A 22,658-nucleotide genomic window follows, 5' to 3' on the forward strand; every position below is an offset into this window, starting at 1 on the left:
TCGACTAGATCCATATGGCCCCTGGGGATCCGTATAAGATTTGGGTATGGGGATCCATGCAACAAAATAATTAATTGGGATCCACAATAGTATTTTAAGGGCCTGAAAATTTTTTCTTTAGATGCATGTGTCGGTATGTATTGCAGGAAATAGCTAGGTTTCTTTCCTTGGCGTTTTACGTAGTTCAACCTACACAAGTTAATGTGTGAAAAACAAAATAAGAATTTTGAAAGAAGTCTCTATAAAACTTAGTTTTTAAACATTGAATGGCTATGGGGTCCACCAGGATAAAATAGTAATCAAAGGGATCCATAGATATAAAACAATGGTTAAGAACCCAAAATTTACAGTAAAGAGAGCAAAACAGACCCAATGACGTATGTCAATGAAATCTGTAGAAATATGTAGAAATACGTAGAATAGAAAAACAAATACGACACAAAGAGGCGAGCGACAACAAAATTTGACTGAATATTTCTTTCCTGTTTTTTGCTTACAACATAAAATGCGTTAGCACTAACTCAACTATTGTGCTGTTTATATTATATTTTATTATATGTATATTTATACCTTTGTTTGTTTATTTTCCGCACAATCTAAAACGCTAGCAAAAAAATATTACTAAATGCTTAACCCATACCGCTCCAAACCACCATTTCACTACTATCTAAATACCGACTAGAAATTTAATACTGTTGCTGACATGTTGAAATTCTCGGAGCAGCTTGTTTATTTGTCCATTAAACCTAAGACCTGTTACAACATTGGGATAAGTGGTGAGCGTATGGGTGTGTTGGTGGGCGCGTGTGTGCATGTGTGTATGTGCATGTATATATGCATATATATATGTCTGAATGCATATACATATATATACAAATATGCAAATACATATACGTATCTACATACATATACATACACACACACGTGTGTGTGAATTTATATACAGAGAGAGAGAGAGAGGGGGTGGCAAATGAGAAAACGAGAGCGTGAGAAAATGTCTGTGTGTGTCCGGTGTGTATATATGTCCCTGTATGTTCATATGTGTGGAATTCTATGTGTGCTTGCATGTGTATGTGGGTGTTTGAGTGTATATGCCGTGTGTGGCGGTGTTTACATGTGCATTATGCCAATTGTAAGCGTTTATCGCCGTGTATACATGTGTTAGTATATGTTCATATCTCATGTATATCAATTTATATATTCATGTGGGTGTTTACATCGATTTGTAACTGTGTGTGTGAATGTGTATGTGTGTGTGTGTGTATGATATCTGTGTGTGTGAGTGTGTATGTGTGTGTCTGTGTATGATATCTGTGTGTGTGAGTGTGTATGTGTGTCTGTGTATGATATCTGTGTGTGTGAGTGTGTATGTGTGTGTCTGTGTATGATATCTGTGTGTGTGAGTGTGTATGTGTGTGTCTGTGTATGATATCTGTGTGTGTGTGAGTGTGTATGTGTGTGTCTGTGTATGAGTGTCTATTATTGCGAATATTATATTATTAAAAAAATTCACTATTTTTAACTATTTTTTGTAGCCATTTTTTGTAGACGTCTTTTTTATTTCTATTTTTTTTTATTTATATAGTTATTAATTTATTTATTTATTTATTTATTAACCAAAGCTGTATTTGCTTGGGTAAGTGACTTTCTGAACGTATATTTAACCTGAAATAATTACTTTGAGACAAAATTGTTATAGCCATCTAAAATATATAAATGTTATTATATTAATATAGAAGTTATTACAATAACTATAATTAAACAAATCTAAATCTGTATCGATATGGTGAACCTTGCTGAACAATGTTCAAGTAAACCAAACATAAGACAGACAATTAAAAGCGTTAAAAATTATATACTCCCCCTCACTACTATTTCTGAAACGAGTTAACGCACCAAAGTTCTCAATTAATTAAAAATAGGTAAATTGGTGACAATTAATGTTTAACGGTTGAAGGCTGAGTTGATAAATACCGTAAATCCTCGAGTATAGTCCGCCCTTGAGTATAATACGCAGGGGATTTTTAGGGGGCTGTACCTCTAAAAAACTTAAACCTTGTGTATAATACGCACCCCTTCTCTAACTTGAGTCAAGGAGGTCTATATAACGTCCTTGGTTTGTAAAGATGTATACGGTAACGTCTTTTATAATTATTGTATATATAACATAAAGCAAGCGTGTAGCTTTTTTGTGCATTTTGTTTGCAGAAAATAAAGAAATAACAGTAATAACGTTTAATAAATGTTGCTTACTGCAAGTTATGCATGATTCTTTTATGACTTCATTGCTTTCAGGATTAACTTAAGGTATTTTCGCATCCGACATCACAAAATGCGTCTGAATAAACATTGCCGGATAGAAAATATTTTTCATTTTTAACCTCGTATATAGTACGCACTATGGATTTTGACCGTTAAATTTTGGGGGGAAAATGCGGATTATACTCGAGAATTTACGGTAATGGTGGTTTGAGTAAGGCTGCGTGTATAGATAAAGGAAAGACGAGGAAACCAGGATTAAGTGCTACGATTTATTCAACCCGTTAAAAGCATTAACACGGCAAAGCTGTTGAGATACATCTTGAAAGGACGGCCAGAATATATACACAATGGTTTAACAAGCAGTTGGTACATAATGATGATGTATACGATGTAGAATAGAAAAACAAATACGACACAACTTCTGCTAGAGGACAGGACAAACGTACGCGGATAGCTGAAGATGCCTGCGAAATAAAATTTGTTCTCTGCCGAATATCCGAACTCGCTCTAGACGACCCACCTCACTGAGGAAAATAACGGGAAGACTCCTCCTGTGTAGCTAGCGGTGGCCCGCTTGGCTGGTTTGTCACGTGATATGGTGCACAGCCCGAGTAAAGCTTGAGGGACTCGACCATCACGGAATGAGCCAAAATGTGGGTACTTAAAGGTAAGGAGCCAAACTGTGAACATGCTTCTGCTACAAATAGACGGAGTGGTTGAAGTTGTTTGATGTTTAGTAGACACTAGTAACGAAGTCTCCGATCATGTTTCCCTACTATCAGACGTCCTCAGTGAAGCATAATGATAAGGATGAGTCGCAGAGAGAACATGTCTCTGATGAAGGTGTTGCACACTTTTGTCCTCGATCTGAGGCAGACGAGGTTGAACAGCCTGCCGTCCCATCTGGTGCGCAGGAAGTTCCCCACTGTTGCAATGCTATAAGTACAGAATGAAGAAAATCCCAGGGATGTTGTAAAAAGAGCTTTGAAGACTCTTGTCATCAACGTAGAGTCCTGAGTGAGCCTCGCAGCTGACCGGCCAACATGGAAAAGAGGTTAATGTGCACAGCAGCAGACAAGCGAGTCCGCAGTGACTCCAACAGACCTAAGACCGTATACAAATGTGCTCTATGTGGCAGAGTTTGTCACTCATGTACAGGTTTGTTTAGCCACCGGAGACGCTGCTCCAGCTGTGCTGAAAGCAGCAAGGATACTGCCCATGGTCAGCTCTGACCGAAGGAGGTCCTAAAAATAAAGAGTCGCAGAGAAATATTTATACAAGTATGCAAATATGCAAGGGAAACAGGCCAGTGGCAAGACAGAGAAAATGCAGTGTGCTAAAGGTTAAACATCATTCAACAATGTTCACCACATCGATACAGAATTAGACTTGTTTAATTATAGTTATTGTGATAACTTCACTATAAATCTGATAATGATATTTATATATTTTAGATATTCTGTCACTATTCTGTTACTATGCAATTATTTTTCAGTTTAAACACATTTCCAGAAAGTCACTTATAAAGCAAATACTACTCTGGCTAATAAATGAATAAATAAATAAATAAAAGCGTCTACAAAAAAACCTACAAGAATAGTTTAAAATAATGAATATCTTATAATACACTATTCGCGACTATAGACTCTCGCGCACACACACCACACACACACACACACACACACACACCACACACACACACACACATATATATATATATATATATATATAATATATATATATATATATATATATATATATATACACTCTCAAACATACACCTATACACTCAGACACGCGAGGACGTATACAAATCCACACCAGTTGTTAAGCGGTGAGGATAATAAACACATACACAAATATACAAAGCGATTCAGCAAAGGAGACCGATAGAATAAGTACTAGACTTAAGGATAAGTACTAGGGGCGATTTGTTCGACTAAAATCCCTTCAAAGCGGTGCTCCAGTTTCGTCGTAGTCCAAGGACTGAAACAAGAGATAAAAGATATACAGAGGCAAATTGACCGAATCGCTAGAGTAGTGGTTCCCAAAGTGGGCGGTACTGCTCCCATCCCCCCGCCTGAAGGCAGTGGACAGATCCAGGGGGAAGGCATTGAATAAAAGTTGGGCGATAATAGAGTAGCCGAAAGGGGACAAAGGATGTAAAAAGAAAATAATGGATTAATTGGGTTAAGTTTTATTTGTGAAATACAGTTGTTTTGAATTTGCTGTAGAAAGTGGTTTACGTTTGTGGTGGCAAATAAGCGTGGGGAGCTGGGGTTCCAAGCGAGGCGTCACCCGAAAAAGTTTGAGAACCATTACACTAGAACACGGTATTTGTTCCAACTCACTGCATTTTAAGTTCAAGTCCCAGTGAGGTTAACTTTGTCTTTCAATCATTCATTCGAGATTGATAAATAAAGTACCGATAGAGGATGTTGGATTAATAGAATTGGTAGAATGTCTGACGGTAGCTTTTGGATATCTGTGATGGCCCTTTTGCGTTCTGATAGCAACACTTGCGGCAATACTTGTGCCGAGTTATAACGGCCTAAGTCTTTTCGTTGGACAACATCGACGGTGTAGACAGTGGAGACCGGCATACGTAGCCAACGGTTTGTTGTTCATAGAAAGTAATAAATAAATTTAAGGCGGCGAGCTGGCAGAAACGTTAGCACGCCGGGCGAAATGCTTAGCAGTTTTTCGTTTGTCTTTACGTTCTGAGTTCAAATTCCGCCGAGGTCAACTTTGCCTTTCATCCTTTTGGGGTCGATAAATTAAGTACCAGTTACGCACTGGTCGATGTAATCGACTTTATCCCCTTGTTTGTCCCCTCTATGTTTAGCCCCTTGTGGGCAATAAAGAAATAAGAAAGTAATAAACCTGCCCAAGTTTGCTCATATAGGTACAGATGAAAGGTTAATCCTGACAGACTGGGGTCCTATCTTTTAACTTTTGTTTCAGTCATTAGACTGCGGCCATCCTGGGGCACTGCCTGAAGAACTTTCAGTTGAATGAATCGACTCCAGTAGTTTTTTCTTTATTTTTATCCGGGTACTTATTCTATCGAAATGTTTTGCCGAACCGCTAAGGTACAGTTCTGAAGGGTTTAGTCGAACAAATCGCCCCCAGTACATATTTTTACGTCTGATACTTATTCTATCCGATTTTGCAGTCGAACCTCTAAGCTACAGGGATGTAAACAAAACATCACCGGTTGTCAAATAGTGGAGAACAAGCATAAACACTTAGACTCGCGCACAGGGACATGCATACATGCATACATACATATGTTTGTGTGTATGTGTGCGTGTGTGTGTGTGTAAAATTTAATTAATGACAAAGAACAAGAAATTAAGCAATGAACTTCATTAGCTCACAGCTGTTTCTGCTATAAGGTGCAGTGCACTCAGAGTTGAGAACATGTGCATACTCGACTAGCGATTTATTCTGAAGCATATCTTCAGGTGCGCGCTTGCGCGCGTATGCGTCTGTACGCACAGAATGAATTTCGACATAGTTTCCGTCTACCAAATTCACCAATAATAAGGCATTGTCCACCCGGAACTATAGTAGAAAACACTTGCCCAAAGTGCTACACAGTGGGACTGAACTTGTAACTATGTATTTGCAAAGTAAACTTCTTAAACACACAGCCATGTCTGTGTCTATATACAGAGGAATAACCTATGGATATCATCTACATCGAAAACCACAACTAAGTAAGAGCTAGCACGTTATTTCACTCTTGTTTTGTAACAGTATTTTATATTTCAAAATGTCAACTTAATATTGTCGTAAATCTAAGATCTGATCACTAACACGCTTTTTTCGATACGGTTTCTGTCAAGAAAAAAAGGACTCTCTCCTTGCACTTCGTAGGTTCTGTGATAACTGATCAAATTGATGCGGTTGATGTTCAGTTTGAATAGCTGCAAGTCATCACTTGTGGGAAAACAAGGGTGAGAACGGTACCCCAGAAGGTTGGCCGCCTGAGGATAAAGGCCTGAAAATGTTGCTTGTGACGGGATTAGGATTTGAGGCACATGCTGGATGACGGCATGAGGTAAGCTGGCTGTAACAGCAGTGATACTCAACTAGCTATGTCTCCGAAAACGGGGCTTTATACTAACGATTGGATAATCATGGTGACAGACATGTTTGCTGGCTCCCGGTAGGTTACTGAGTTCTTGCAGATCAGCTGAGTGAATTTCTTTTCAGCAACGGTCGACGATGTTTTTAATATGTGACAGCAACGCCATTACTGGATAGAATAAAGATAAGCGCTGTTTTCAAGGATAAGGATACAGTTAGTCTATTAAATCTATATGATATTTATTTATTTCATCGCCCCTGGAAAGATAAAAGCAAAGTTGGTTCAAGCAGATGATTGCAATCCAATAATATTTTCTTACATAAATATGAAGCTTCAAATGATATTGTTAACACTTTGCTTTTGAGTAAGATATCTGTCGCTTGAAATTAGCTATCATCAGTCAGATTACCCTGAAAACTGCTCGGGTAGTTACAAAGCTATATTCAAGGAAGATCCATCAGGCCAATTTTCTGATCTGTCAACTCACAAACGTCAGATGCACAAGATCCAATAATTGATCTGTTTTTATTCTCAGTTTTCACTAGGGATTTTTTATCGTCTTCAAGAATTAACTGTTTCTGAACATTGATGATTGCACGCTATTTCAACCAATAAAATGTAATCAGCAGATAAAAGTGACCTTGTAGCAGATAGCTATGACCTTGTCAGGATGAAAGCCAGAGCAGATGACTAGAGATTAACATTTGAGATATCAAACAACAAATCAAGGAAAAGACCATCAAACCGTAAATTGCCCTTTGGAAATTGTAAGCTGTTTGTGAAAAAGCAACTTTAAATTCTTGCTATTGCTGCTATTGGCAACGAAGATGTGTAAGAAGAGTGTTTCCACCAGTTTTGACAGAAATACACAGAGCTTTGTGCGTGCGTCTGTGAGTGTGTGTGTGTGTGTGTGTGGTGTGTGTGTGTGTGTGTGTGTGCGTGTGTGTGTGCGTATGTGCATGATGCGTGCGTGGGTGCGTGCGTGCTTCGCTATAGAAAATCGCTAAACAGAACAGGATCAATGTCTACCTATAAAAATCTGAAATATCATAGATAGCAAACGTATCTTTTGGATCAACGCTTCATATAACATATTCACTGAAGAGAATGAAGCCTTTATATGGTTGTTCGATCTGCTACAAATATCAACCAAATGTCCTCAAATATCGTCTAAACATAAAAGATATGCAACTTGCTAGTTCTAGAAGGAAGAGGCTTTGTAGTAGCAACAGAATAATTATGGTTGGTGGGAACATATTTGCTGACTAGAGGTTTGTCAGTGAGTCTTTGTAGTTGGTCACGGCTGGAATGCTTTTGATCAGGGCAGACCTGGAGCTGAACAACAGCGACAACAATAATCTTCTAGAAATTGCAACCAGATCTCCTTTGAATCACAAGCTATCCAGTTAAATAGAGAAGAAAGCATTGGATAATGTAGTTCTAAATCCATTGTCTGAAAAAGTGTAACGATCATTACTGAAACGCCTTTCATCATAGCAGAAATGAAGACTAGACAACAATCTATCAATCAATCAATTTACCAATCAATCTTGTCGGGCGACTTGCTCAGGCCAATGCAACTTTTCCACGCTAGGCGTCTTGATCGAGCGATGAGGCATGATTGTCTGACCTGATTTTTAGACACACTGATCTTCTGCTAGCTAAAGTATATGATCCGCGTACACTACAGAAGAAAGCAAGTTGTTCACTAACTGAACTGGTTGATCCTAGCCGTTGCTAAGTTGTTTGTTCATCCGCTCAACATCTAATGATAATTCGGCATTGATTTGCTGAAATAGTTAAAATCCACCATGCTGCAACCCATGATTTCAGCATATCTTGACTCGGGTGATTCGTCGCCCTTTTGAAGCCTAGCCAGGCTCATGGGACCGGTTTCCCGGTTTCTATGGCGTATGTGTTCCCCAGCTGGACGGGACGCCAGTCCATCGCAGCGTTACTCATTTTTGCCAGCTGAGTGGACTGGAGCAACGTGAAATGAAGTGTTTTGCTCAAGAACACAACGCATTGCCCGGTCCAGGAATCGAAACCGCAATCTTGTGATCATGGTGCTGACACCCTAACCACTAAGCCACGCGCCTCCACACTCGGATGATTACATTCTATTTAATCCAAAGCTGAGACCCTAACAAATTCTATTACTCCAGATCAGAGTAGACTAGCGAACAATAGTTGCTAAGAAGTGATTCCACACTCTTCAAAACACTGGAACTCCTGAACGAGACTCCCATTACAGAAAGCAATAACTCAAATTCAATTTTTAAAAAATATCACGATCACTGAAGCTAGTAAAACTGACGATGCAAAACTAAAAGGCTCATCGTCAGTAATTTACTTGAAGGAAATAATAAATTGCTGTATCAACAGTTTTCTGCCAACTTAACGATGACTAACATATTTATTCTGTATATTTTCCAACAGATTCGAATGCAAATAAGCTAATCACTGTTGTGTTCGTCACAGCAAAACAGCTTCTCCTTTCCAATGTGTATTCGTAATATATTGGTTTCATATATTACGCTTTGCGGTATTTCGTCTGTCTTTATGTTCTGAGTTCAAATTCCGCCGAGGTCGACTTTGCCTTTCATCCTTTTGGACTCGATAAATTAAGTACCAGTTGCGTACTGGGGTCGATCTAATCGACTGGCTCCCTCCCCAAAAGTTTCGGGCCTTGTGCCTAGAGTAGAAAAGTATATGTTCCACTAAATTCGAACTCAAATATGCAATAAACTTGAACCACTCGAAATCTTTCCGCTGCTCTGCGAAAAATGTCTCTAAGGGAACCAGCAAATCTTTTGTTTTTTATATTTTACTTGTTTCAATCATTGGATTGCGGCCATGCTGGTGCACCATCTTCACGGTTTTAACCGAACAAAATAACTCCAGAACCTACTTTTAAGTTTGGTGCTTAATCTATTGGTCTCTTATGCCAAACCGCTACGTTACGGGGACGTAAACGAACTAACACCGGCTGTCAAACGGTGATGTGGGTACAAACACAGATATGTACCCACAAATACAGCATATCATTTAATATTTCTCCCGATTACTCCACTTAATTATGACGAGTTATACCGAGAGTATTACAAAAGTGAATGTAACTTTTCTCCTAACTGAAATACGTTGTTTAAATTGCTAGTATAAAAATCTTCCCCTATACAATGATATTAATCAACATGATCCCCATCACAAGCGATGCATTTGCGCCATCGGTGAACCCAACTCACGAACACTCTTTAAAAAAATTTAGGTGGTGTGTGAAGGAAAGATAAACTCAAATAAATATGTGTCCATATTGCAGAAAGGATTCCTTCCAAACTTCTCCAGTGGTGAAATGATTAAAGAAGACTCTGTATTAACGGAAGATGGGATTCCTTGTCACATGGTTAACCAAGTTTGTGGAGATACCTGACAGTTGTTCTGGGACTGACATCAACTGTCTACAGTGGATAGTGGCCTGCACTTAAATTTTTTCCACTTAATTTATTTCTACCAAATATTTGTAACTGTTCCGTAAAATTAGATTTGACATTTGTCTTAACCTATTCCTATTGTGATAATCATGAATATTTACTTGTTTTTAACAAAGTCCAAATATTTGTTTATTCTCTAACAAATACTAAGTTATAGGAAACTAAAGAATAATGCCAACAAAAACATCAAAGTTTTTTTTAATTGAGAACTTTTAATTTTTATTCATTCAAATTCCTAATTTAATTTTTATTTTTAATTTTTGTAATCAGAAAAAAAGAATTTAAATATTCAGAATAATTTATAATTAAGAGAAATTATAACAGCTTGACCTATAATAATAGCAAATTAACTTAGAGGCTCAGACTTTGAAAAATGCCAGAGCACAATAATCAGAACACATCCCCTTCAGAACATTCAATTATTCTTCCAGAGAAACCATTCCCAGCACCGGTACATTGTTTCCTTTGCAAGTTTTCCATGTCCTTTCTGTTTATTTTTTTTATTTATTTTCTACTTTTTTATTTTTATTTAATACACTTTTTTTTCAAAACGCAAAGATAATTTAATTATTTTACAAATCTGGTGGGGAAACAATATACATCTCCATTATAGGACTGTCATTAAATACTGATAATTTTCATAATTAATAAATAATCTGTACAGTCTTCGCTAATGACCGCAACCAAATTGAATTCTTAAGATTCATTTCTTTGGTCAGGTAACCTCTGAAGAGGAAGCTGAGTAGAACTCATTCCAGAAATTTAAGAGTCGGTTTTCATTGTTGTTACAAAATTTCCTGAAGTCCAAAAGAACTTTGTCTTGAAAGAGTTCATCTCCAGTGAATGTTGTGCGCCATCGCTTGGATAACATATGGTTCCATGACCAAAGTATAGGAAAGTTTGCTGACAATGAATTCTGTTCATGGCGTAGGTCACCACAGTGTTCAATGTAATTTACAGCAGTTTCTGACACTTGAGAGGAGGAACGAGTTGACCTTTGTTTGGTACCAAGTTTACAGAGATTGTCGATGGTAGAGAGTATGATGAACATCCCTCCAGAACAGTGAATATACTGTTCGACTTCAATACAGTACCATGGAGATTGGCTGTCATCATTCTGCATCTTCACGCTAATGAAACCAAATCTGAAAGTTAAATAAATAAATGAATGAAACATGATAAAATAAACACAACATGTGACTGCAGTTGCAAAACTTAGTCAGACAGAAAGAACATATGCTAACGTGTGCAATTTATGTAATTAATCCAGAAAGAGATGCAGGAGAAAAAATACAAAACAAACAGAAGTTTTATGAGAATTCAGTAAAGCAAAATAAATAACCACTAAAACGAATGGCAATTAGGAAATGGTTCAAAATGTGAATATAGATGTGATAAAAGAATTCACCTTATATCTTTTACTTGTTTCAGTCATTAGACTGTGGCCATGCTGGGGCACCGCCTTGAAGAATTTTTAGTCAAATGCCTTAATCCCAGTACTTAATTTTTTTTATTTTTTAAGTCTGGTATTTATTCTATCGATCTCTTTTGCTGAACTGCTAAGTTACAGGAACATAAACACACCAACACACATCAAAAGAGTTATAGACTGTAGCAAATATTATGTGATGGTAATGTATAAAGTGCAACAGATTTAATAAGACAGACTAAGTCACAATTGATAGGAAGACAGACATTATACAGGTTTTCAAGTAAAAATATTGATATACTTAAATGCAACTGCTTCTACTAAAACACTTTTGAACCTATATATGGGATCAATAAATGGTGGAGAGAGGCCAACGAGGGTGCTTCTATAAGGCCTACTAGAAAATAACAGCTATATCTCTCACGACTCAGTCTTCAAAAAAGATTGCCAAAAGATTATGCCATATTATTTCTGGCATAAAATCTATTTTAAAACATCACCAGAGAACCTTACCTTTTCACAACTGCGGACTGGAATTTCAAGATAATTTTTGTAGTTTCATTAAAATCCTTCCCTGAAGAGAAAGAATAAAAAGACCAATTTTTCAAATAACTTTCTAAAAGTCTTTGAGAAGACATGAGAAAGTAGAGTATTTATGATTAACACACTTACACACAAACACTGTTAACTTTCATTATACTAGGTATATATTACTTGTTAAGATAAACATCCTAAAGGCCAAAGTGCATCCAACATTATTTTTGAAGTATCAAGTAATTTTACAATCATTATTGTTTTCGTTACTTTTGTTGTAGTTAAGGTAGTGAGCTGGTAGAATCATTATGATACCAGGAAAAATGCTGAGTGGCATTTTGTCCATTTTTACATTCTAGGTTCAAATGCTGCCAGGGTCAACTTTGCTTTTCATCTTTTCGAGGTCTATAAAAAAAGTTCCATTTGAGAACTGGGGTCAATTTAATCGACTTAACTCCTCCTCTGAAATTGCTGGCCTTGTACCAAAAATTTGAGATTATTATTATAATTATTATGATTATTATTACTATAATTAAAGTGGTGAGTGAACTGGCAATCCATTTTAACCCTTCAGCATTTAAACTGGCCATATCCAGCTCAAATATTCCACTTGTTTTATGTTGAAAGTGATCATATCTTGCCTCTCACACCAACCCTACAATGTCACTCAAAATATAAACAATCACATCATAGAGGTCTCGATTGTACGAGAAAATGCATGATTAATTCAAAACAATGTAAATAAATAGGCATTACATTTGACAGTATAATCTGAATGCTAAAGGGTCAGTGTTAGTAGGGTATGATTTGACCCTGTAGAGCAGTGTTTCAAGCTTTTTACCCTTGTGTAACCCTTAAAATAAATTACATATCTCAAGGAACCCTTGCACGAAAAAAATTATATACCATATCTTTCTCATATTTTTTCATCATAGTTCACGTGGTAAATATCACATGCTAGCATGGAAAACGGACGCTAAATGATGATGATGATGATGATGATGATGATGCATGTGTGTGTGCATGCTTGCGTGTGTACATACATACATTCATACATACATACATACATACACACATACATACATATGGTTGTTTTATTTTTTTGATAACATAATAGATTAGACAGGATGATGTCTATATTACAATACTGTAGTAATCAATAATATTTTGTGCATGTATTGTAATAGTATGATCATGAAATTAGCATTAGTTTATCTCACTCTTTCTCATGGAACCCCTAGAAGCCTTTTGCAGAACCCTAGTGTTTCAGAGAACCCCAGTTGAGAAACGCTGCTGTAGAGATTTCATCATGTGTGGGTGTGGGTACAGTGATAAATTTTTCTGAGTGCAACTGTGCATGCTTACATGTTGTCATATACATCAACAAATAAAGTTTACCTTCGATACACCCTGACGCTAAGCATTTAATACAAGAGAGATCCATTTTTAGGGTAAATGGTCCTCTTAAAGGATCTGATTGAGGCCACTGTGGTAAAGCAAATGGATCCAGAGGTACAGGTAAGAGATGGAACCCGCCGTTCTGGGTTTTCCGAGACCACGTGTAAATCTGAAAAGAAACAAATATTTCAATGATAAATTAAACAAACCAAAATGAAAACAATACAATAGCAGAAGTGTTAGTAACCAGATCAAGGATTTATGAAGAAATATTTTCAAAAGTGGTAGGCATTCAGAAGGGTATTCAGTTGTAGTAGGAATCAGAACAGACATTAGGGCTCAACACAGCCCTCTGACCTGTCAGATGTTGATAAAACACCCAACCGATACCAGTATGGAATATGGATGCTAAACGATGATGATGATGATGATGATGATGATGATGGTGATGATGGTGATGATGATGTTGTTGTTGTTTGAGCCTAAATCAACCCTGCAGCTCACGAGTTCTCTGTAAAACTGTCCAACCCATGCTAGTGTGGAAAGCAGACATTAAAAATGATGGTGGTGGTGGTGATGATGATGATGATGGTGATGATGTTGTTTGAGTCTAAATCAACCCTGCAGCTCACCAGTTCTCTGTAAAACTGTCCAACCCAAGCTAGCATGAAAAGCAGACATTAAATGATGATGATGATGATGATGTGATAACGATGACGATAACGATGGTGGTGACGACGACGACTCTACAAAGGTGTGATTGTTTCAGCTTTGAACATAAAAACTTTAATCTTATTCAGATCAAGTCACTTACGAAACAAGTACAACTCTGAACATAAACTAAGTTCCGAAAGAACATTAATCCCAATACAATAATTGTTTGGCAAAAGGAATAAGAATCCAAAATCAATATTATCAGCAAAATACATTCAATGTTAACAGAAAGACCAAACAAAACAAGTTGGAGAAAACCACAATGGAAATTACCTTCTAGGTTCTGCTTTTGTTTTTCTTTCGTTTTTTTTTTTTCAAAAAATATTTAAACATGGAGAAGTTTAAAATTTTATTTTATTGTTATTTCTTTAGCTAAACCCAGACAGAAAGTCAAATATGTGCTGACATTTTCAAAAGTGGGCGGATAAACATCGTTTACAATGTTTATCAGCTCACAATGTCACTCAAATACAATTGTAGTTTTATTTTATCAGAAATTTAGAAAGAAAAATGTTTCAGAAGTTCCACCACAAACTAATTCTTTTTACATTTTCGTTATCACCACGACTATCACCACCACCATCTTCTAGTTTTCCCTATAGAGAAATCAATGCATGACTACACACACACACACACACACACACACACACACTCTTTTAATCTTTTACTTGTTTCAGTCATTTGACTGCAGCCATGCTGGAGCACCACCTTTAGTTGAGCAAATCAACCCCAGGACTTATTCTTTGTAAGCCTAGTACTTATTCTATCGGTCTCTTTTGCTGAACCACTAAGTTACGGAGACACAAACACACCAGCATCGGTTGTCAAGCGATGTTGGGGAGACAAATACAGACACACAAACACACACACACACACTCACACACACATATATATGCATATATACAATGGGTTTATTTCAGTTTCCGTCGACCAAATCCACTCACAAGGCTTTGGTAGGCCTGAGGCTATAGTAGAAGACACTTGCCCAAGGTGCCATGCAGTGGGACTGAACCCGGAACCATGTGGTTGGTAAGCAAGCTACTTACCACACAACCACTCCTGCACCTATAACAATACTGTGCATCAATCCCTTCATTTGTTCCTAATTTGACTAAGTTAATTAAATTAAGATTTTCTCAGGCAAAAACAGCAATACTAATAATACTGGTTTCAAATTTTAGCACAAGGCCAACAAGTTCGTGGGGGGAGGGCGCTTAAATCAATTGCATTAACCCCAGTAGTCAGCTGGTACTTATTTTATAGATCCCAAAAGGATGAAGGTCAAGCTGACCTCAGTGGAATTTGAACTTGGAACATAAAGTAGGACTAAATGCCGCAAAGCATTTTGTCCTGCATACTAACAACTGTACCAACTTGCCACCTTAACAATAATAATCCTTTCTACTACAGGCACAAGGCCTGAAATTTGTGGGGGTGGGAGGGGACTAGTCGATTACATCGACCCCAATGTTTCACTGGTACTTAATTTCTCGATCTCAAAAGAATGAAAGGCAAAGTCAACCCAGTCGGAATTTGAACTCAGAACAAAGACAGATGAGATGCCACTAAGCATTTTGCTCGGCATGCTAACGATTCTGCCAGCTTAGTTGTTTACAGACTATAACATAAAAGTAGCAAAGTTAAGAAAGTATCTCAATAATGGTACCATTAACAGATTTCAATCTGACACAGCTATTCAGACCAGACCTCTGATTACCTCTCCAGCCACAATTTTTTTTTCCCATCACATACTCAGACAATTGTAAAAACCTCACCAGTTTGCAAACGTCTACAAAGGTCACAGGTTCTGTCTCTTCTTCTCCGACTAACTTATAAGAAATGAGTACAGAATACATGTTATTCATTTGTTTATTGTAGGTGAGGCTTGGTGCTGGCATTGCTATGTGGTAAGTTTTCTTCCCAGCCATATGGTTCAAATCCACCACACAGCACCTTGGACGAGTGTCTGCTGCCATAGCCTCAAGCTAACCAAAGCCTTGTGATTGAATAAGGTTGATGGAAACTGAAAGAAACCTAACCATATATCTCCCAATGATGGTGATGACGATGATGATGGAATTATTGCTGCTGCTGTTTTTATCAGAAGAGGAAAAGTCACACCTTTACATGTGGATATTAAATATTTTTCAATTAGGTTTCACTGAGACAAGTAAAATGATTCTATTTGAAATGAATAAAAATCTTGGTTAGCCCTCATCAAACACCTACACCCAGGACAATCTTGTCTTCCTCTCTGGAATAGCATACCTCTGATTAATTAACCAATGTCTCCTTAAGACTGAGGTTTAAAGGAGATTTAGCTCTTATTTATAGCAAGTCAAGCAACAATGTAAAGTACCCCTTGTTAGTAGTAATCTGTTGTTAATTTCATCATCCTTCTTTAACTGAAGCATCATTACCATCATCATTTAATGTTCATTGTCCATGCTGGCAAGGGTTGGATGGTATGACCAGAGCTGGCAAGCTGGGGAGCTGCACCAGACTCTAGTCTGATTTGGCATGGTATCTACAGCTGGATGCCCTTCCTAATGCCAACCACTTTACAAAGTCTGCTGGATGCTTTTACATGGCACCTCATGGGTGCTCTTATGTGGTACTGCACATACACTTTTACATGGCACTGCACAGGCACTTTTAGGTGGCACTGCACAGGCAATTTTTACATGACACCACTATGAGTGCTTTACACCACCAGAGGAACCAATCTTAACACTTCTGCTGTGGAGTAAATGTTTTCTAATTCTTATAAATTCTCATAAATTCTGACTCCAGCAAATTTTTATATAAAACTGGATGTAAATCTGTTTTAAATAAATGGGAATAATTTTTGTACCATTGCTTTATTTATTTATTTATTTTAATGATGATGATGATGATGATGATGATGATGATGATGATGATGATGATTTGCTTAGTCAAAAGGGAAGGGCAAGAGCCCATGACCCTTTACAGGGCCTCAAGACTGGTAAAAGGGCAAGAAAAAGGTATCCTTAAACCAGAGATCTGGCTCAGAGTGAACACTGCTAAAAGGGACCTAATGGATCATTTGGGTGTTAAACTGAGCAACAGATGAAGACCACCACCCCAACTAGACCTCAGTGGGATTTGAACTTGTAATGCAAACAGCCAAAACAAATATCACAAGATATCCTATCTGATGCTTTGAAGTTTCCACCTGTCCACCGTCTCTATCAGCCTTGGATGAATTAAAATCAAAGCTGACCTCAGCAGGATTTGAACTCAGAAACCAGGGTACCAGAGTAATTACTACAAGATATGCTGTCTGATGTTCCAATTCACTGCTTTGAATAATTTTTGTTGTAATTCACTTCACACCATGACCTAATAAATTATAAATTGTTGTTGTTGTTGTTGTTGTTGTGGTGGTGGTGGTGGTGGTGGTGGTACTTGTTATTTAACCCCAGATCACCTCTGGTTGAGTAGATCTATGATTAAAGGTATACCAGCATGGCTTTGCCACCTTGTTCACTTCAGACAGAATGCATTTAGGCCTACACTACCCAATGTCTTTTACATCTTTTTACTTTTTTCAGTCATTGAACTGTAGATATGCTGGGGTACCGCTTTGAAGGGTTTTAGGTCAAACAGTCAACCCCAGTACTGATTTTCAAGCCTGATACTTATTCTATCAATCACTTCTGTCGGACTGCTATGTTACAAGAACATAGTCAAGCAGAGGTCACACACACAGAGGCACAGACACAGACACACGAACATGCATGTATACAACCAGCTCTTTCAGTTTCTGTCTACCAAATTCATTCACAAGGCTTTGGTCAGCCCAGCTATAGTAGAAGACACAAGCCCATAGTACTACATACAGAAATTTTTAATATGGTAGTATGTGACATGAGGAAGATTTGGCCAATTGTTCTAGAAAGTATAGAAAACACATAGAAGTTCCTTCATTAACTTCAATGATAGACAATAAAAAAAGGGCTGTACCAAAAATAGTGCAAAAATGGAAATTTTTTTTTCATTAAGTGGCAAGAAAGGTAAGGGAGACAATTCCAAAATACAAATTAAAAGATGAATGAAAGTACTGACTGGGGTGAGGTAGGTTTGATCTTTGGCAAGTACAGTGACAACCCATGTTTCCATCTTTTTAGACCTCCTCAGCAAAACTTGACAAATACAAGAGACAACTCTAGATATATTTGACTGTTATTGAAATTCTTCAGCAGAATTATATTCTTCTGTAACAAGCTAAAAGTAGGTGCCAGTATGGTTGTGTGGTTAAGAAGCTCGATTTGCAACCATGTCGTTTCAGGTTCAGTCCTACTGCATGGCACCTTGGGTAAGTGTGATCTACTACAGCCCTAGGTTGACCAATGCTTTGTGAGTCAATTTGGTAGACAGAAACTGTGAAGAAGCTTGTCATGTATATGTATGGATGTATGTGTGTGTGTGTGCTTTTGTGTTTGTCCCCCACTACAGTTTCATAACAATTATTGGTTTGTTTACATCCCCATAACTTAGTGGTTCGGCAAAAGAGATCAATAGAATAAGTACCAGACTGTAAAAAAAGAATAAGTCAATTCATTCAACTAAAATCCTTTAAGGTGGTGTCCCAGCATGGCTATAGTCCTTAGACAGACATAAGTAAACGATAAAAGAAAAGTGTCAAAATTTTTTCTTCTTGTGTTCAAGGGAGAATGACAAAAAAATTAACTTCCGGTAACATGAGACCATATCAATCAGTCAATCCTGAAATGCATGATATCACAAAAATCATACTAACTTTGTTAACATTCATTTTTAAGGAAGTGAGGAACTCTCTAATGTAAGGGAGGGAATTCTAATTCCTCCTTCTGTCATTCATATGTTCTGTAACAGAATAACTAGAGGACTATGTTTTTAAATTAGAATTTTTTCATAGGATATTAAAAGATGTTGAACAACTGAGCATACCATTTTTTGCATATCTAAAATTAAAGTACCTAATGTGTCTTTTTTTTTTTAAAGATGAAGTGATTTGAAGGTGTGATACAATGGCGATTTAGCAGTTATTTTTAACAGAATGAAGAACCATGTATCACAAACATTCCCAAGCATTTCACAATCAAACACCCCTTTTAGATTAATTTTCCCGTGGATCTCAAGCTTTTTGAAATCTCCATCTACACAACAAACAGATTTTGTTCTCTAAAAACAAGCTCTTTGCCCACTTTTATCTTTTAGCTGAAAGGTATATGTAATTGAATAATTATAACTGAATAATTATACATTCTGCACTTCAACTTCTTAAAATTTTGAAAACTGTTCACAGACCAACAGTACTATCTTTAATCACCTCTGGTAACCAACAAGCATGAACCAATGAGGAAGCTTCATTGAACCCACAGCAGATTTAAAGTCAGAACCCAGAAATAGACATAACTATATATACTGTGAGCCATTCTGCTGCCAACACTGCTGTTTCTGTCACACACCTACTCTTCTTTAGTGCCTCTGATAATAAAATAGAGAAGGTGGCGAGCTGGCAGAAACGTTAGCACGCCGGGCAAAATGCATAGCCGTATTTTGTCTGCTGTTACATTCTGGGTTCAAATTCCACCGAGGTCAACTTTGCCTTTCATCCTTTCGGGATTGATAAATTAAGTACCAGTCACGCACTGGGGTCGATGTAATCGACTTAATCTGTTTGTCTGTCCTTGTCTGTCCCCTCTATGTTTAGCCCCTTGTGGGTAATAAAGAAACAGGTATTTCATCTGCCGTTACGTTCTGAGTTCAAATTCCACCGAGGTCGACTTTGCCTTTCATCCTTTTGGGGTTGATAAATTAAGTACCAGTCACGCACTGGGGTTGATGTAATCGACTTAATCTGTTTGTCTGTCCTTGTCTGTCCCCTCTATGTTTAGCCCCTTGTGGGTAATAAAGAAACAGGTATTTCATCTGCCGTTACGTTCTGAGTTCAAATTCCACCGAGGTCGACTTTGCCTTTCATCCTTTTGGGGTTGATAAATTAAGTACCAGTCACGCACTGGGGTTGATGTAATCGACTTAATCTGTTTGTCTGTCCTTGTCTGTCCCCTCTATGTTTAGCCCCTTGTGAGTAATAAAGAAACAGATAATAAAATAGAGAGTTGACAGAAATGATATGATTCCACAAGGAATGCTTTCACTCCCTCCAAAAGAATGCAAAAATAAGTATCAGTAATATATCCATAGGGGTCCATGAATACCATGTTGGGGATAGCTGGTTCACAGGCGTCATCATTGACTCAAACTAGTTGGTTACAGACAATGATTAAATCAAACAACAGCTCTCCTTCTTATCACAAGTTATGATTTGGTGCCAATAACTGAAATGAAACGTAAATTATCAAAGTTGATGAATTAATAAAAATCATTAAAGCATCTGACTGAAATGTCGTGCAGTGCTTTGTTTCACTCTTTTTTTTTTTTTTTGATTCCTAGTTAAATATCTCAGCAAAGCCAGATGGGAGTTGCTTTCATCTGGGCAATGTGGTGTTGGAGTGATCAGTAAATGATTGGGATACAATTCAAAGTCTGCCTTCCTTCAGAAATCACTATTGAAGAAATTGACCAGTTACAATGTAACTATCAATTGACCATACTGTTGATGGCAAAACACACACACGCACTCACAAATACTACATATACACATACATATTCACTATGCAATGGCCATATTCTTAATATAAAAAATCTTGTGAGAATACACACACAAAAAAAATGTACAAATACTCTCATACACATATATATATATATATATATATATACACACACACACACACATATATATATATATATATATATACACACACACACACACATGAAGGTTTTCTGTGCAGTTTGTCTACACCCACACGTCTGTGTGTGTAAATAAATATATATATATATACATACATACATACATACATACATACATACACACACACACACACACACACACACACACACAGACATGCTCTGTCAGATTATTTTTTGAGCATCATATGTTGATGTTACCCACTAAACAGCAACAGATGGCAAGCTTTAGTCATGCTAATCTGTTTTTTTACCTCAAGGAATCAAATAAATAGACTAGTTAGATAACCTCTTGTATAAGGGAAAAGTTGAAATAGTTGCGACATGGAGAGATTATTAGTTGCTGTAGTTGCTGTTTTGTTAATTATTTTCTTTAACATATATGCCGAGTGGAGTAAAAAGTTTATCAGGAAAAACTGGTTGCTTTCACTCTCAATAAAAACCAAGCGAAAAGATATAAACTGTTTAGATTAATGTTACTCTATTGGCAAATAAATAAATATATCCACACACATACACACACACACACACAGAGAAACATATACTTATAAGTGCAAACATGCATATATACAGATACATCATACACATGCATACATATATGCATGTACACACTCTGCACTCTTGTTGGAAGCAAGTCCTGTGAAACATATACAACTAAATGCATACACACACACATGTTGAAGCATTTAAATGTTAACTGTACACACATACAATCACATATGCATCATCACACTGATATGCGTGTGTGTGTGTGTGAATGTACATGTGTAGTTATATTCTCATATATACATATACATATGGTGTCACTACATACATATAGCCACATAGTTATATGCAAATGCATCAGTCTCATACACATACATCCATATTTAGACACACACACACACACACACACACACACAGAATACACAAATACATGAACACAAACAAATACACACATAAATACATATATACTAACAAAAGATGCATAGTAACATGCACACACATTTAAATGTACAAAGAAACATCCTAGAAGATATATGTGTCCGTATCCAAAGACATTTGTCAAAAGACAATTCCATCCTTTCATCCTTACATACATCATTCTTTAATCACAATAGTATGTAGGGTCACTAGACATCAATACAATTTGTAATACATCAATGCCATGATGTAGGGTTATTAGGTGATCATACAGTAATATGCCAGTGACATAGTATAGAGTTATTACTGTTGTAATATTGTATGTAATACATTAATGTCAAAATGTAAAGCTACTACTGAAGTGATATGGTATGTAATACAGCAATGTCAGTGTGTAACATTACTACTGTGGTAATACAGTATCTAACACATTAATGTCATACAGTAGGATTGCCACTAAGATGACACAGCATGCAATACAGCAATGTTACAATGTAGGGTCACTGCTGTGGTAATATGTTATGTAATACATCAATGAACAGTGAAGGCACATGGCTTAGTGGTTAGAGGGTAAAGCTTACGATCGTGAGGTTGTGAGTTCAATTCCCAGACCGGGCTGTGTGTTGTGTTCTTGAGCAAGACACTTTATTTCACGTTGCTCCAGTTAACTCAGCTGTAGAAATGAGTTGCGACATCACTGGTGCCAAGCTGTATTGGCCTTTGCCTTTCCTTTGGATAACATCAGTGGTGTGGAGAGGGGAGGCTGGTATGCATGGGCAACTGCTAGCCTTCCACAAACAATCTTGCCCTGACTTCTGCCTCAGAGGGTAACTTTCTAGGTGCAATCCCATGGTCATTCATGACTGAAGGGGATCTCCTCCTCTTAATACATCAGTGACATAGATTAGGTTTACTACTATGATGATACAGCATGTAACACAGGAATATTGTAGTATAAGGTCACAAGATAATGATACAGCAATGTTATAACATAGGAGCATTCTTTAATGATATA

At 37.1% G+C, this 22,658-nt stretch overlaps 1 protein-coding gene and 1 long non-coding RNA gene across 4 annotated transcripts in view; both read right to left on the reverse strand.

Moving 5' to 3' along the window:
* Positions 1-10,365: 10,365 nt before the first annotated feature.
* Positions 10,366-22,658, reverse strand: part of LOC115232685 (GATOR complex protein Iml1) — a 120,937-nt gene continuing 108,644 nt past the window's right edge. For all 3 annotated transcript variants that reach the window (XM_029777084.2, XM_029777077.2, XM_029802710.2), the window contains 3 exons: positions 13,211-13,379; positions 11,792-11,852; positions 10,366-10,994 (listed from right to left, as the gene is read on the reverse strand). In XM_029777084.2, the coding sequence (XP_029632944.1) occupies positions 10,565-10,994; positions 11,792-11,852; positions 13,211-13,379 (660 nt within the window). In that variant the 3' untranslated portion in view covers positions 10,366-10,564. The remainder of the gene's footprint in view (positions 10,995-11,791; positions 11,853-13,210; positions 13,380-22,658) is intronic.
* Positions 14,234-15,270, reverse strand: LOC118764783. Its single transcript, XR_005000589.1, has 2 exons — positions 14,979-15,270; positions 14,234-14,575 (listed from the first exon to the last, which is right to left on the reverse strand). It is a non-coding gene; the product is annotated as an uncharacterized LOC118764783 (long non-coding RNA).

Source organism: Octopus sinensis, linkage group LG1, assembly GCF_006345805.1.
Source record: "Octopus sinensis linkage group LG1, ASM634580v1, whole genome shotgun sequence".
NCBI lineage: Eukaryota > Metazoa > Mollusca > Cephalopoda > Octopoda > Octopodidae > Octopus > Octopus sinensis.